At 37.5% G+C, this 16,901-nt stretch overlaps 1 protein-coding gene across 2 annotated transcripts in view; it reads left to right on the top strand.

The window, feature by feature from the left end:
• LOC102006911 (zinc finger protein 14-like) overlaps positions 1-16,901 on the top strand; it is a 37,059-nt gene that overhangs the window by 10,339 nt on the left and 9,819 nt on the right. The window contains exons 2-3 of one of the 2 annotated variants that reach the window (XM_005381977.2): positions 15,574-15,700; positions 15,899-15,959. The exons of the other annotated variant lie outside the window; for it this stretch is intronic. Of the exons in view, the coding sequence (XP_005382034.2) occupies positions 15,574-15,700; positions 15,899-15,959 (188 nt within the window). The remainder of the gene's footprint in view (positions 1-15,573; positions 15,701-15,898; positions 15,960-16,901) is intronic. 2 annotated transcript variants of the gene reach the window in all.

The following is a 16,901-nucleotide window of genomic DNA, read 5'->3' as shown; positions in this document are numbered from 1 at the left end:
CTGGATAACTGGCTGTGCACATTCCGAAAGATTAAAATTAGACCCATACCTTTCACCATGCACTAAACTAAATTCAAAATGGATCAAAGATCTAACTATTAAAACAGAAACATTAAATCTGCTAGATGATAGAATAAGTAAAACTCATCAAGACATTGGTGTAGGCAAAGACTTTTCAAATAAAACCCTGATCACACAGGAACTATCACAATCAACAGCTGGGTTCTCATCTTATTAAAAAGTTTTTAGGGCCAGGGATATAGCTCAGTGGCACAAGTGCCTGCCTGGCAAGGGCAAGGTTCTGAGTTTGATTCCTGGTACCAAAAAAAGCTTTTGCACAGCAAGAGAAACCACCAACAGAGTGAAGAGACAAGCCACAATATGGGAAAAAATGTTTGCCAGCTGTTCTTCAGACAAAGGATTACTATCAAGAACATATAAAGAACTAAAAAAAATCAGACTTTCTAAATTTGAAGATCTAGTCCAAAAATGGGCATCTGAGATGAGAACATACAAACAGCAAAAAAATACATGAAAAAATGTTCAGCACCACTGGTCATTCAAGAGGTGCAAATTAAAACAACACTGAGATTCCATCTCACTCCAGAAAGAATGGCTACTGTCAAGAAATCAACCAACAACAAATGCTGGAGGGGATGTGGGGAAAAAGAAACCCTAACCACTGTTGATGAGAGTGTAGACTGGTGCAGCCACTGTGGAAATCAGTGTTGAGATTCCTCAAAAAACTGGGATTGCAGGTCCCATTTGACCCAGCTGTTCCTCTTCTGGGTATCTTCCCAGAAGAATTAAAAACATCGTACCACAGTGATCTATGTGCATCCATGTTTATAGCAGCACAGTTTGATAGCTAGATTTTGGGAACAACCCAAATGTCCATCAACAGGAATGGATAAAAAAGATGTGGTATTATAAAGAAGGGTAAACTGGAGACTTTTATAGGTAAATAAACTAGATGCACATGTATAGACATTGCTTTGTCACCCTAGAGTGAGAAGCTGAAAGAGTAAATAAGAGCCAAAAGGTACAAAAGGTACTGTAAAATGGGAAGAAACTTCAAAAGGAAAGCGAAATTGGGATGGAGGAATGGAGAAAAGGAAGGAAAAGAAAAAAATACATATATAAAGATAGTTATACTAGTCTGTGGAAAGAAAGACATTTTACCCTGGGAGGACAGCCAAGAAGCATGTGTGGAAATTCCCAGTTTACATTTCCTAGTTTTCCATGTTTTCCTTACCACCTGGGCGTGGGACACTCTGGATGCATGGGGCACAGTGGAGAGTAGGGTGTAAGCTCAAGATTATGCTTAACAATCTGAGTGTGTGTCTCTTGAAATTTTTTTCTCATTGCTTCTTTTGGTGCATATTGTTTATATAAAATAGAGGAGCGGGAGGGAGAAGAGAGGGACGGGAAGAGAAGGAGAGAAAAGTTAACAAAGATTTAGAAATGTTTTTTGTGATTTATCCATAAGGGTTTGATAGTCTTAGAAACCAGTGGACTGCATAAGGAAGAAGCAAAATAAATTTTTGTTTTGTTTTTGTTTTTTTGGTTTTTTCTCAGGTACCGGGAACCAAACTCATGACCTTGCACTTGCCAGACAGGCGCTTTGCCGCTGAGCTAAATCCCCAGCCCCCGAAGCAAAATAAATTTAGTCATAAATAATTTCTTTTACATTTCATATAATCATGCATAGAGCTCCATAGAGTCATGCTGGTCAACAGATCGACTATGTTTATTTCTAGCTCATCTGTTTGATTTCATCTAACTACACTCAGAGGTCACAGGACAGATTTTTGGATGCTCTCCATGGCTTTACTATCACGTCACTAAGAAAAGTATTACTTAGTTAAAACTTTCTGGAATTTTGAAAGAATTAATAATTGAGGTTATTATAGTATTATTAATATGCTGAAAAATTGTGTCATTTCTTTGCTTCAAGCTATTACCCAGATAGTAAGATTTTCATTTTAGCCACTTCACTTACTTATTCACTAATTGTGTTTTGCATTGTTACTAGTTGTTCTGTAGTTGTTAATTTTGATGTCTGGAGAGAAGCAGCCTTGACATGGCTTGAGTCTCCCTTTATCAGCTGTAGTGGCTTTGTTCTTACATGTCAACTGCTGATGCCAGAAAATTGGGCCTTTCTGGTCCTCTGTATCCTATCCTATTCTAATGAGGTGACATCAGCATGGACACAGTCCTTTCTTAGCTAGCTCAGTGCCTGCAGCCATGCTTCTCTGCAAAATGTGCAGTGACATCAGGAGTGTTGCAGAGACTCTTGACTCGTGTATGTATAGGACTGTGACATGTTAGGTATCCTGCCTTTTCTCCCTGCAGCAGACTTAGTATCATAATTTATATTGGAAATGTTCCCCAGATGTCTCATGTGTTTGTAAGTTGTTTGGATTTTGTGGGACACATGCTTATCAGTACGTTCACCCATTGAAGTGTTCAGTAACTGAATGTGGTATTAGGATTGGAAACTAGGTGGAGGTGCGTCACTGGGAGTGTGGCCTGGAGAACTATGTTCTGTTCTCCATCTTCTCCCTTCTCTTTCTGCTTCCTGGCTCCTTTTCTTCCATCATGTTTTTTTTGCCGTACTCTTTCTCCCTTCTCCCAACTAATCATTGACTGCAACTGTGAGTGACAAAATCTTTTCCTTTTTGTTGTGGGTATGAAGTATTTTGTCCCAGGAAGTGGAACCTGGGTAAGGCACCCATCAGTGCTAACTGTAATACATGTTTTCAGTACAGGGTTGCAAACCCATTAATGTGTCCTTAATCCTGGTCTTCACTGTGATGACTGTAAATGGCTATGTTTCTAACTACTTTTTCACATTGTAAAAGTCATTGTTTGGTGTTGATAATATCCAAGAAGATCTGAAAAATGATTTACCATTGCCAGCAATGAGTCTCAGTGGTTGACCAGTTGTTGAGCTTACTAAATTTCATTGTTAAATACACAATATTGAAAGACATAAGAATAAAAGAATGTTTCCATTAATGTTTAGAATGTCATTTGAAGGAGGGAGGAATTACTGATGTATGAAGGAGGAAATGAACTACTCTTGCAAATGACAACTTTCCAAAAGGGACAGCAGGTTAACCAGTGACTGATGCTCTATCTGAAGTGGACTGTCCTCACGTAAAGGTCACTTGGGTCTAACTGGAAAGACACATGGGTGCAATCTCTCACATGGTCTATATAGTCTTGGATAGTTTGTAGACATTTTTAAAATAATGAAATGCTTACTGAACTAGCTCTTTTCATGCAAGGAATACAGCTGCAGGGTTCAAACACCAACTTTCAGTTCTGCATGAATGTGAATTATAAGATATAAAAGGATGTTTGCTTCACGGAGGAGTAAAGGAGGAGTAGATGGAATATGGCAAAGGAGGGGCTGATGCAGTGTGGCACAGTCAGCCCCTGAACTAGAAAAGGTTTACCTTTGAGGTCAAAATATTTTAGTGTGACACTAAACAAGGGGTCTTATGCTGGCTTGGGGTGAATATGAGTCAACTGTCAGAGACCTAAAGGAAAGAAAGAAATTTTAGAAATGTTAGATTAATAAGTCTTCTGTTATTAAGTTACCTAAACACTTATGAGGCAAAATTGGAACTTAAAAAATTGTACCTGACCTTGTAGGTTAAAGAATTAGCGGAATAGCATTGTCTGTCATTGGATGAGTAGTCTGACTTGAGTCCAGGACATTTGCTCTTATTGCAGAATTTGAACCAAACCAGACAGAAAACGTCCTGCACGAAGGACTTTGAAAGGCAACTTACTTTATTAACAGTAGTGGGCTGATGGGAATGCAAATTCCAAATCATCAGCCCTGAGTCAGATCAAAGCAGGGTCTTACATACGTTTTTGCAAGCAAGATTACAAAAGCTAATAGCAAGTTACTATGTTTAGGTACTAGTCAATACACACTTAGTCATATCTTTCTAGGCAGATTTACTTGGGGGTGGGTTGTGGATAAGGGAGGTCATTTATCATGTAGTGGGGCTGACAGGGAGTTGATGCCAAGCATGCAGGTATAATCAATCACTTGTGTACTTGACTGGGCCATTGTGTCCCAGGCTGGAATTCTGTGCCAGGCAGAAAGACCATGAAGCACACTAGCAAGCAGGGTATATTTTTCTGACCTTGGTGCAGCTTCAGATGGTCAGACAGAACTGACCCTAATTATCTCTGAGTTTAGGGAGTCAAGGCTAATTGAGTCTGGGGTCCTATCTATGAAACTGGTAGATTTTAAAATTTGCTCTTACACTCTCAGCTCTGTCTAATTTTTAAAAATTAGTGGTGGTACTGGTGATATGTTTTGAGAGTTGGTTTCATTGTGTTGTACATGGTGAGGGTTTAACTTGTGATCTTGCTTCAGCCCACGAGAGTGGTGTGATTACAAGTGTGGATCACCAAGCCCAGCTCTGGTGGGGGTCTTAAAATCACTTCTACTTGCCAAGATCACAGTGCGTGGTTAAATTAAAGATGATCAGCTGTTTATGTCCAGAATGCTGTACAGTAATATTTGCCAGTTGAGAATGTGTGATGTCCAGTCTTAAAGAAATCTGTGAATTCTTCTGGCTGTAGAAGGTGTCTGTAAATTTTAGGTTAGTTTCTTAGTACAATTTTTTAAATTGCATTTTCCCGGGATTCTGGAATTGGAACCTTAAAACTATTATAATTTTTTGAACAGTAAGCCTCTTTTAGACAAATTATCTTCATTTATGTTACTGGAATGGGTCAGTATGTCAATCCTTGATACCTTGTGAGTAATGACGCATGGTGAAACCCAGAATCACATGTGTTAGTCTGAAATGTGTTTTTTTTTTTTTTTTTTTTTTTTGGTTTTTCTCCGGTACCGAGAACCGAACTCACGACCTTGCGCTTGCCAGGCAGGCGCTTTGCCACTGAGCTAAATCCCCAGCCCCTGAAATGTGCTTTTTAAGCAGCATACTAAGACTGAGATCTCAATTTGTCAGAATTGTGGTACCTCTGGGTACTGTGAGTATTGACTTTTGGGTAGACTAGTTCCTTTTACAGAATTATTTGGTTGTAGCAAACAACACATGAGTTTAGAGGAGAAACTGGGAAAGTGACTGTGGATGAATCTCTGTTCAGAGTTCAGCCTATGGAAATTACAGCAATTTTACCCTGGGAGGATGTTCAGGTAGGCTGTGTGGATGTCCTGGAATTACATTTCCTGACTTTTCATATCTTCCTCATGCACCATCTGGGAGTCAGACATCCTCGGCTGCATAGTCAGAGTGAGAGTGATTTGTAAGCTCAGGAATGTGTTTAACCTGGTTGTGGGTTACCTTTTGAATTACAGTGAAGCAAGTTTCTTCCTTGTCCTGCATCCATATTGCTTCTTTGCAGCAAGTTGTGTGTAAAGAATAGAAGTTACCTCAAAGATTTAAAAACTTTTCATTATGATTTAACCAAAAGGATTTGATAGTCTTGGTTGGAAATTAAAGTACTTCATCTGAAGAAGCAAAAAATAAAAATTACAAGTAAAACATTTGTTTTGCATTTAGCACAGTACACATAAAGATTCATAGAATCATGATGCAGATGAATACAATAATTATGGTTTCTTTCGATGCATTTCTGGTTTCATCTAACTCTACTGAACAAAACCACAGGGTGAATTTTTGGATGTACTTTGTGGCTTCACCATCACATTACTAAGAAGACTGTTGCTGGGGTAAAGTCTTTGAAATTTTGAATGTTAATAATTAAGGTTAGGGGGCTGGGGATTTAGCTCACCGGCAAAGCGCCTGCCTGGCAAGCGCAAGGTCGTGAGTTCGGTTCCCGGTACTGGAGAAAAACAAAAAAAAAAACAAAAAAAAAAATAATTAAGGTTAAAGAGTTTTATTATACTGAAGTGATTATTTGTGGTTTCTCAATTATGCAGAGGTTTTTAGGGAAGTTCATATTTCAGTTGCTTCACTTTTTCCACTGATGTTGCCTTTGGTAAATATTACATATTTAACATATATGTAAAATATAATCCTATATTTTCTGTTATTAAATGTATTATTTATTTTCTTCAGTTGATAAGGAAGTAGGATTTTTCACAGAATGAGAGAAATTGCTGGTGTACAGATTATGTAGAAATTAAAAATTTATAGAAAGTTTTAGAATATGAATTTGTCCTCTTAATGTTTCATGTATAGGTGCTGCTTGTGCCTTGCCCATACTTGGAGTGATCTAATTTGTTCATTTTTCTCCTTCTAAGCTTAAACATTTTTAAATGGTTTTATCATGTGTTGTGTGGTTACATCTAGTGTTGAGCATTTCTCATATGTGGGCTTCTAATGTGAAATTGTTTCTGTGCTTTTCTGTGTGCTACGTATGCTATACCCAGAATTTCTACTTCGGTTTATAGTTGACACATAGTTAAATGACAGATATATGTGTACTAAGCTCGGGATGTATACTGTGCTACAATACCTTACTAATTCTAGTAGTTTTTGTTGGTTCTTTAATTTTGGCAACATACACAATGATGCTATGTGCAGGTGAGTTAATTTTTATGTGTAATACTTTAATGTCAATAGTTTTTTTTTCTATTTTGTATTTTCTGTGCAAATATTGATATAGTCTTATATTTTCTTTGTTTTTAATGTAATGGACGACAATTTATTCAGTAGCCTGTTTTTACATACTTACAATAATTCTCATTGTGTTCTCTCAATCTGCCTGAATATTGAACACGTAATTTGCAATTATTTGTTGAATGATTTTCATTTTTATTTTGCTGATATCTGAACTGGGATATTTGCATATCAAGTTGAGCTTGTTGTTCTTTTTTAATAATGCATTTTGTAAAAAATTTTATCTGGAAGTCCTCCTAAAATGATAATATGTAGATTCAATTTTTTTACACTATAAAATCATTAATAATTTAACAAGCCATTTAACAAGCCATTATTAATTATTATTAATAATTCAACAAGCCACACATGTCATTTAAAATTTGTGACATAGGCCAGGGAGACAGCTCAGTGGCACAGTGCCTGCCTGGTAAGTGCAAGGTCCTGAATTCAATTCCTGGTACAAAAAAAAAAAAAAAAAAGAAAAAAATTTTGACCTAATCTGTTTTTTCAAATTTTCTAAGGTTTTTTCAGCTATTGGTTTCTAATCTAAACATCTTAATTCCAGTATGTTTTGAGAGCATACTTGATATTATTTCCATTTCTTTGCATATGTCAAGTTCTTTATTGCTGCTCTGTTAATTTGTCTTGGCCAATATTTCTTGTGATTTTGAGAAGACTGTTTCTTCTGCATTTCTTTCTTTGTTTTTGGTTTTTTTCCAGTACCGGGAATCGAACTGATGACCTCGCTCTTGCCAGGCAGGCGCTGTGCCGCTGAGCTAAATCCCTAGCCCCTTCTTCTGCATTTCTTAGAGAAAATAAACTTATAAATCATTTGACCATGATAATCTCTTACTTTCTTTTAGGTACAGATTGAATACTGTCAAACTAGTAAATATTTGGTAGATTGCATTGATTCAGTGCTAGACTAATTAATAGTTTCTCTTAATGACCTGTTCAGTGTACGTTTGCCTTTATATGTTTTACACTTGTTACATTTTAGAAAGTATTTCATATTTTCATTTACAAATGGAAGTGTAATACATTTATAATTTAAAGCCTGATGCTTTGTCACATTTACACATTTTAGATGGTAAAACTGAGCAGATTATTTCACAATGCTGTAATTCTTAAAGTATATTAGAATTTTTAGAGGGCTCTTTTTCTATTTTGTGTTTTATTTGTCCTTTTTGTAATAATTGAATAAGAAAGAGCCTTTTCTTTCTGTTTTCTGTTGTTTTGTTTCTTCTGTTTCTAATACTGTATTATCACTCTGATTTTTTCTACCTCTTTGTTTCATTTGGACATTTTATATAGTTCAATTTTCTGTTGTTTCTTAGTTAATTCAGTAGGATTATGTCCCAATATTTTATGATTTTCCATATCTGTTTATAACTAATCTAAACTCACTTTGAAATGTGCTATTGTTTCACAAATAGTCTTGTACCATAGCATATTCACAAGTGCTTCCTACTGTACGGTTGCATCATATGAGGGTAAATTTTAATAATGTGGGATTAAAAAACTTATAAAATTAAAGACTTAGAGATCTAAGTTAAAAAGAAGTAAAATCACTATATTAAAAGGAGAGAACTATGAAGAGACAAAGTCTTACATATAAGCGTGTGTTAGTAGTTAGTACATGGATATATGTATATTTTAGTACAATTATGTGGTGAGAAAAGAATGAAATATATGCAAATGTGCATATATGAATGTGCATATGAAGGGGTACCTAAATATTTTATGTACTAAGTGAATTTTCTATAATTACAGCCCCCTCCTCATTTTGTGTCCTTTGTACCTAACTATAAGTTATGGTCTAGATGTTCTCCCAAAGCGTCATGTGCACATAGGTGGGGCTGCTGGAAGGTGGCCGAGTCATGGGTGTAGTATTGGATTAGTCCAGTGATGGGTTTATACCTGGGTACGATGGCAGAGGAAGCCTGGTGGGAAGAGATTGGTCATCGAGGATGTGGTCCAGAACTGTATGTATATGTCACTGCTCCTCTTCGCATGGCACACTGCTTCCCAATGCCGTGCTGTGCACCAGCTTCCTGCATGCCATGCCCCTCTGCCAAGCCACCCTGACTTGGAGCCAGCCAGCTATGGAATGAAACCTACCACCAGAACTGAAATAAGCCTTCCCTCCTTTAAAGTATGAGGGTTTTGTTTTGTTTTGTTTTGTCTTTGAGACAGGGTCTCACTACGCAGTTCAGGCTGGCCTTGAGCTCACTTCATAGCCTAGGCTAGTCCAAACTCGCAACAGTCTTCCTGCCTCAGCCTCCCAGATGCTGGGATTACGGGCGTGCACCACCACGCCCGGCTTTTTAAAGTATGAGTGTTGAATACTGTGTCTCAGTGGTATGGAAGTAACTCAGATTTGTTCAGTTAGAGCATATTAGTGACAAAAGTACTTTTGTACCTTGTCTTGTGTGAGTCTATATGTAACTCAAAGTTGTCTTTGCCACATTTTCCAATTAATGGTAAATTTTAATAAGAAGAAATTTTATTCACTGTGTGACAATCTCCTTGGCTATTTAGTTGTCTCTGTGTTCTCCTGTGTCTATTGTGACTGCCATTTTAGGGATCCACTCCGCTGGGGGCCAGTAGATAGATGGATAGATAGATAGATGGATAGATAGATAGATAGATAGATGGATAGATAGATAGATAGATAGATAGATAGATGGATAGATAGATGGATGCACTTAAGTGCCTGACTGTAGCTATAAAAGCACTCCGGCTCTTCTTTTGACATTTATGTCTATCTCAATTTTGGAAGTAACAGAGATTCCTTGAAAAGTTCTGCATACTCTAATATGTACCTTTATATTCAGCCTCAGGGACAAGGATCAGAACAACATGAAAAGGACCTTAGCCATAAAACTCTTACCTCAGAGCAGTTTTTGCTAGAGGAGTAGTTAATAGTGACATTATGGCCTCCATATTTCTTTCTCCTTTTCTGCCCGTCTGTTCTTTGAGTTCTTCTTTAGATTCTTAGAAGCTGTTTGGTCATAATCCACAGAATATGACCCAGTATAGTAGTCACTGTGTGTTTTTGTTCCTGTGATGTGACAGGCCATTGATAAGAGCCACAAAAAAGTATGTCCCTAGTGTACACTTAAAGTGTCATCATATGTCCTTCAACATGGCTTCAAATAAAAATTTAAATTGAGTAATCTATTTCAACCTCAACAAAGTTCAAATGTATGGCAGTTATATTTTTTGAAAGAGAGAGAAACTTCTCAATGCTTAGGATTTATTATAGAAATGACGACATGGGTCACTTGAGGTGTGGGCTTAGATAGCTTTACAAAATGAACAGCGTGTCAGTCATTACACACAGAGCAGTTGGGAGTATATTCCTGGAATGGTGAGGACATTACCAATGCTCAGGAAAACAATGGACAATTCACATTTGGTTCATATTTGTCCACAAATCTTCTCATGTAAAGATGAATTTTGGTATGTTTACTTTTTCATAATGAAAAAATATTCTCATGCTTTAAATCCATGTTTGGCAAGTGTTTTATGTATAGATGGTTTAGGGAGTTGTTCTTTTTTTGGAGGTGACTGACTGCCATAGGGCTTTTACTAAAAATTGTTTGCCTTTTTACCTGCAAACATGCTTCACTGGCTTCAGAATAAAATTTGTATATATGAAAAATATTTGTGCACAAGTGCCTGCCTGGCAAGCACAGTGTCCTGAATTTGATTCCTGGTACCTTCCCAAAAAAATTTGCAAAGGGAATGCTTCAAGACTCATTTAAGATTTTGTGATCATTAACTGTGATACGCCCCCTTGATAAGCAGGACATTCCAGGAAGTAAGAAAGCTTTTGTCTGTGGATGATTGGCTTGTAGAACATACACTAAGCAGAGAAAATCCACCTTGCATGGGGTTGGCACCAACCAATAAGCTTGTGCCTGAGATGGAATACAAAAGGAAGTCTCTCCTTTTTTTGTGGAGGAGCTCTTGTATCTGCCATTGCTTTGGATGCTGGTGCAAAAAATACTCTGAGGTAAGAGTTGGCGGGATCTGTGTTCCAGCACCAATTCTTCAACTTCCCAGTAGAAATTCTTTAGATGGGAAAGACCCTGAGATGGAGGGGCCAGGGATCTGAGGTAACTGCTAGAGTCACTGCCTTACCTTTCTCAGAGACCCCCAGACATGTGCTTTACTAATGTCCTGGGCATCTGTCAAGCTAATACATTTGACAATAAGTTTACCCATCATATGACTCCAGGGTGAAAACATTACTGTGGGAAATTTAATATATTGAAAGAGAAAAGTTTCAGTCTGTGAGGAGGGAACAGCATATTATAAAGAATTTACTGTGTTAAGCTCTTAGCTGTTCCTGCCTCATGAGAGAAAGGATGAGGGGGTCTATACATTGAAACTATGATTCTGATTCTCCTGCTAAGATTGGCCTTCATAATTCTGGTTTTCTGCATGTGACACTGACTCTGGAAGTTCAGTGGCACAGTTGTGATCCTATATTCAGAGACAACAAAAAAGAAAGAGCCTTTGAGTACAGTAAGGAGACACAAGTAGTTCTGCAAAGCTAGAAGCAAATCCTGCATCAATGCAAAGATCCAACAGGCTGGCTCAAGTCAGTGTCCAGGGAGGAAGCCTGGGCCAAGAAGGATTTTGTTTAGAGTCTGTCATTTGGGCTGCATTCAAGTAGCTATTGTATTGCTTTTCTTCTCCCTCTTGGCTCAGCTTTGCATCATGAAGAAGAATTTCTATTGTATAAACTGTCCAGTCAGGCACACTTGCCAGAAAATGGAATCCTTTGTCAAGCACCCAAGTCAAAAGCTCCCAGTATGTTGCAGAGAGACTTCCAACCTGGCTTAGCCTGACTTGTTGTATGAATTGTACTGACTGTGCCTCCATGGAAAAGTACTGGGAGACCCTCAATCCTCAAAATGGCAAATAAGCAAGGCCAAATGGCCCAACGTAAGAATAGGGCTTGTGGTGAATGCCCAACATCTGGTCATAAGTGGTCAGAATGAGCTTTGGCAGGATCTGGGCCTCCCTGAATCAGGTGATTAATCATTGTTCCTATATGTCAGTTGCCACTGGTACACATTTTTGGTCCTTTGTAACCCTCTGGGTGGGACTGAGATCTGCCAGGACCTAAGTGTCTGTCCTGTCCCAGGGAGGTGACTTTACCATGGCCTTTGCCAGCTTAGCACCCGCAGCCCCATCGTCTCCATGCTGTTCAGTGAGCAGAACAGTTGAGGGGAGACTCATGATGCATGTGTGGAGGTTTCTCTGCAGGTCAAACTGCAGTGTTGGGTGCCCTGTTTTTCTCCAAGCAGCAGACCAGGTATTATGCTTTGTATCTAAGTGTCTTATGAGTTTGAAAGTTGAGTGGTTTGTGTGGACCCTGTACTCATCAGTGGATTCCTTCATTGGTGACGTCAGTATCTGGATGTGCTGTGCGGATGTAAAGATGTAATGGAGATGGGCCCTAGAGGCAAGGCCTGGAAAAGCGTGTTCTTTGCAGCTCCTCCCATCTTCGCCTCCTTCCAGGCTGCATGGTTTGAAGATCTTTTCCTCCGCTGTGTCACTTTGTCATCGTGTTTCTGCCTTGGATCCAGCAGACCATGAACTGAAATTGATCCCATGTAAACTCTAAGTTGTAGGGGTTTGATATGTTATCTCAGTAACAGGAATGTGGCTAAGCCACCTAATTATGCTAAATTTCTGAAAAGTTTAGATACAGGGTCTCAAGTACTCAAGTTATATCTTCCACTCTGGATTTGATTGTGATGACAGTAAACTCCAAAATTTCCAAACACTTTTCCATAATGCCAGAGTTACTATAGGGTCTTCACAAATGATGTAAAAAGTGGAAGAAGTGTTTAGCATTGCCTGTGATGAGGCTCAGTGTTAGGGACCTGGCCAAACCTGCTTCAACTACTATGTTATAGCCAGAGCAATGAAATAAGTAAGTAAATAAATAAATCTTGAGATTTAGAATGCCAAAAAATGGACAGGAAGTTATCATTGTAAAGAAAAGATAAAAGTGTTACTATAAAGAACAATTTCCAGAAAGGGCTGACTGTTAAACCCAAACTTGGAATCTCCTTGAAGTAGGGCATCCATAGGTGATAGGTGATATGTGAATGGGTAAAAATATCCCAAAGTGATATTGTTTTAAAAATGGAATGCCAACCAACTGTGGTGTCACATACCTATAATCCCATCACTTGCAGAAGCTAAGGCAGGAGGATTGTTGGGAGTTCAGGTTCAACCTAGTCTACATAGTTCAAAACCAGTCTGAACTACAAAGTGAGGCCCTGTCTTAGAACAAATGACATGCTGAATGAGGTAGGACAATGAGTAAAAGCAATATTGCAGCAGGGGAAAAGCACCAATTGTCAGTCTGCACTCATGTCAATAATTAGGCAGACAATGGTGTCCTGTGCAGGTAGAATAGAGACAATGTAGGAAAGTGGGTTGTTGGTGGGTGGCAAAATCAGCTCCTGAGCCAGTGGTTTTCCCTGAAAATGTTTTTAGTGAAAAGGATAGCCTCTATGCTGGCTCAGTTTGAATGTGGCTCAAAATTTTAGGCTTCAAAGAAAGAGAAATTTACATAAAGTTATATGTAAGTAATCTTTTGTTACTGCTAATTTCACCTAATCATTTTTGAGGCATAATTGGAAATTTTTATCTCTCCGTTGTTAGCTTAAAAATTGGTTGTGCAACATTATCTAGGTGTAATGGGGAAGGTATTACACAGGAATAAAGATGATTATAAGGTATTTTTTGTAGTAGTAGGGATTTGGCCCAGGACTTTCACTCTACAGGACATCCAGGCCTTTTACATTTTTAGTTATCATTATTTTAAATTCGACACTAGTTCTCCCTACCTTGACCTTGAAGCTTTTATCCTATTGCCTCAGCCTCCCAAAGTGATATCACAAGCGTGGATCACCAAACACAACTCTATACCATGATCACAGTGCTTGGTTAAATTAAACATCATCACCAGGTATGGTGGAGCGTGCCTATAATCCCAGCACTCAGAAGGCTGAGGTAGGAGGATCACTGTGAGTTTGAGACCAGCCTGGGCTACAAAGTGAGTTCAAGGCCAGCCTGAACTGCATAATGAAACCCTGTCTCGAAAAGGGGGAAAAAATTAATCATCAGTTATTGTTTATATGTCAAAAATGTGACTTTCTTCCATTGTGGAAGTGTGGGTACCATTCTGAAAGACATCCTTGGAACTTTCTTCCCCTAGAAAAGTGTCTGTGAATTTGAGGTTAGTTGTGTGTACTGTAAATTTTTTTAAATGGAGGAGAGAATCTAGGATTATCATAATTTTTCAAACAGTAAAAGTGTCCATCCCTTTTTATCTAAGGCTTCTATAAAATATAAGTTGCTTAAGGACTCAGAAATTTATTTTCATGATTTAACCATAAGATTATGATTTTCCTAGTTAAAAATGGAGTGGAGAATTGATTACATCTGATTAAGTAAAGAAAATTTTGGAAGTGATTTTGTTGTTTTGAAACCAAGGTCTCACTGTGCAGTTCAGGCTGGTCCTCAGCTCACTATGTACCCAGACTGATAGAAATTAATGTGTGGTAATTTAGTATTTAAATATTTTGCAGTACATTTTTATTTTCAAAATTCTTGGTAAGATTTAATAATAATAAGTGTAAATACAGTGGACCCCAGAAATTCATGAGGGTTACATTCCTAGAGCACACACATATTGTGAAAAATAACAAATTTCAGACATGGACAGAAAAATGCCTCTAAATGGCTCTTCTTATGGTTTAAAACTGAAATACACAATCTCTCCTGCAATTATGTAATTTAATTTAATTTAATAAAATACTGTATGAATAAAGCCTTAGACGATGCAAGGTATTTTGGCAGAATTTTAGGCATCTTAGGGCTTTAAGAAGAACAAAACCTCATAAGATAGCTGAGGGAAGGGCAGCTGAGAACTTTCTTCAGGAGCTCATCCTTCTAGTCACAGACTCCATATTCTATGCTAGAAAACATGTATTTTAAAATGGAAGGAAAGAAAACAGAAAAGAAGACATTCCTCCACACCCTTCAACTTTAAATGTGTGGTATTTAAAAAATCAGAACAGCAAATTCAACCCAGTGCAGAAACTGTTTGTGGGCACTTGCTGACACAATAGTGGAAGGAGCTTCAGAGCCTCCTCTGGGTGCTCACCTTCTGGCTACTTGCATAGGATCTCTTACTTTCCTCTGAGAGAGCCCAGAGGGAACATTGACTCATGAGCTGTGACAGTGTGTTTTTATACTTGGCAGTGGTGAATTATTTTATAGTCATTAAAATATCTATTTAAAAAATAGTTATATATTTAATAATGAAAGAAACTCCAAGCCCCCCAAAAAAGAAGCAAAACCAAGAACAATGGAGACAGCTACATGCAGTACAGCACCGTGTTATGATGTGGGAATGCTGGTGCATCTGCTAGAGATGGGTTACAGGGCAGCGGCCAGTCATCAGCAAGGAGAACTGGGTAATGCTCTCAGACCTGCTACTTGCAAACCTTCTGCAAAAAACAATTATGGAGGAAAATTGCAGGGGTTTCTGTGCACAATATTTACGTTCTAAGGAAAAATCTGTGAATGACTGAGGACATGAACTCCAACTTGTGACTTTGTGCAGTTGTACTGTATCCTTAGGCCTTGGGCAACAGATGAGAGTATCCAGGTGATTGAAAGCCTACCTAACTCAAACCTCTCTTGCCCCATGGATGACCACTCTCCCATTTTGATGACTCTTCCTAAGTTCACCATGTATGATTTTCTAGGAACAATGTTCTTTTTGTTTCCTTCCTTGGAATTTTCAATAAATGCTTATTCTAGAAATTACCAACAGAAATATTTCCATGCTTTGTTTTGTTGTTGTTGTTGTTGTTTTCCTTCAAGAAATATATGTTTGATCACTTAGGAGGAAATGACCTTTGAGGATGTGGCTGTGAACTTTACCATGGAGGAGTGGGCTTTGCTTAATCCATCCCAAAAGAAGCTCTACAGACATGTCATGAGGGAAACTTTTAGGAACATGGCTGCTATAGGTAAAGGATGACATTACTTTCTCATGTATGCAATCAGAGGACATTGTTGTTCATCCGTGCAGTTTCATTAAATAGAACGTGAAAACATTTTGGAGAATATCTCAGACCTGGTTACATTATACCATGAGTCTAACTTGAATCTATTCATTTTTATGTACTAATACAGTATCTCCTTATATTTCTATGTCTGTAATTCAGGAAGAGTCTTGGATAACCAGGAAGTTGAAGAAGAGTACAAAAATTACTGGAGAAATCTAAGGTAATTTGTACTCAAAAGGAAAAAAGAATATACCTCAATTTCAGTGTACTAACAAATATCACAACCATGGCAGCATGGCCATGTTCAAATGTATTTAATCTCTACATTTAATCACATATATTCCAAGGATATATATAGTTTTAGTATGTATAATCTGACAACCGAATACAGAAATATTCCAACATAGGAAAGTGAGTACTGATCTCATGCAACAAGTGATAGTGTCTGATATATAAGTATAAAAATACTTCTTTCATGACACTATCTGATATATAAGTATAAAAACAGTTCTTTCATGATCTCCATCGTAAAAATGCATGAAATTGCATTTAGTGTTATGTATAGGTATATATGATATGAATTTTGAAGCCCTTCTTTAGAGCATCTATTTATGTATACATGTGACTATGACACATTCAGTATCTCAAGAAATTACTAACCTTGAAGCAGTATTCAAAGCACACATGAATGTTAGTGTTGTAATAAGTCTTTTCTGATTTTTTTTTTTTTTGCTTAAAATAGATTATTATTAGTTTGGATCAGTTGAAATTCAATCTGTTGATTTTACATGATGTATAAAGATTTTAAGGCATTCTTCCACCAAAATTCACTGATTAAATTTTCAGTCCTGCTACATAACCTGATTAAAATATTACTGATAGTGAATATTCATAGTGAAAGTCTGAAACTGTTTTGCTTTATTATGGCATGCAGCCATACCATATGATAACAAAAGGGATCTTATTAAACACAAATATTGTTGTTATATATTTGTTCCTTTGTAACCCAGATGGAAATCACTCCAAATATACAGCAAACAGATTATATATGAAGACTACACCTTTGACACAGGAATATTTCTTTTTTATTTTTTATTTTAAAAATAAAAGAAGGAAAACATTAACAGACAGATAACCTTTTACAAAATAGCAAAAGAACAGT

The sequence above is a fragment of the Chinchilla lanigera genome, unplaced genomic scaffold (genome assembly GCF_000276665.1).
Source record: "Chinchilla lanigera isolate Chin_1 unplaced genomic scaffold, ChiLan1.0 scaffold00016, whole genome shotgun sequence".
Classification (NCBI taxonomy): domain Eukaryota; kingdom Metazoa; phylum Chordata; class Mammalia; order Rodentia; family Chinchillidae; genus Chinchilla; species Chinchilla lanigera.
Note: the sequence above shows the minus strand (reverse complement) of the source record. Positions and strands in the feature narration are given on the sequence as shown.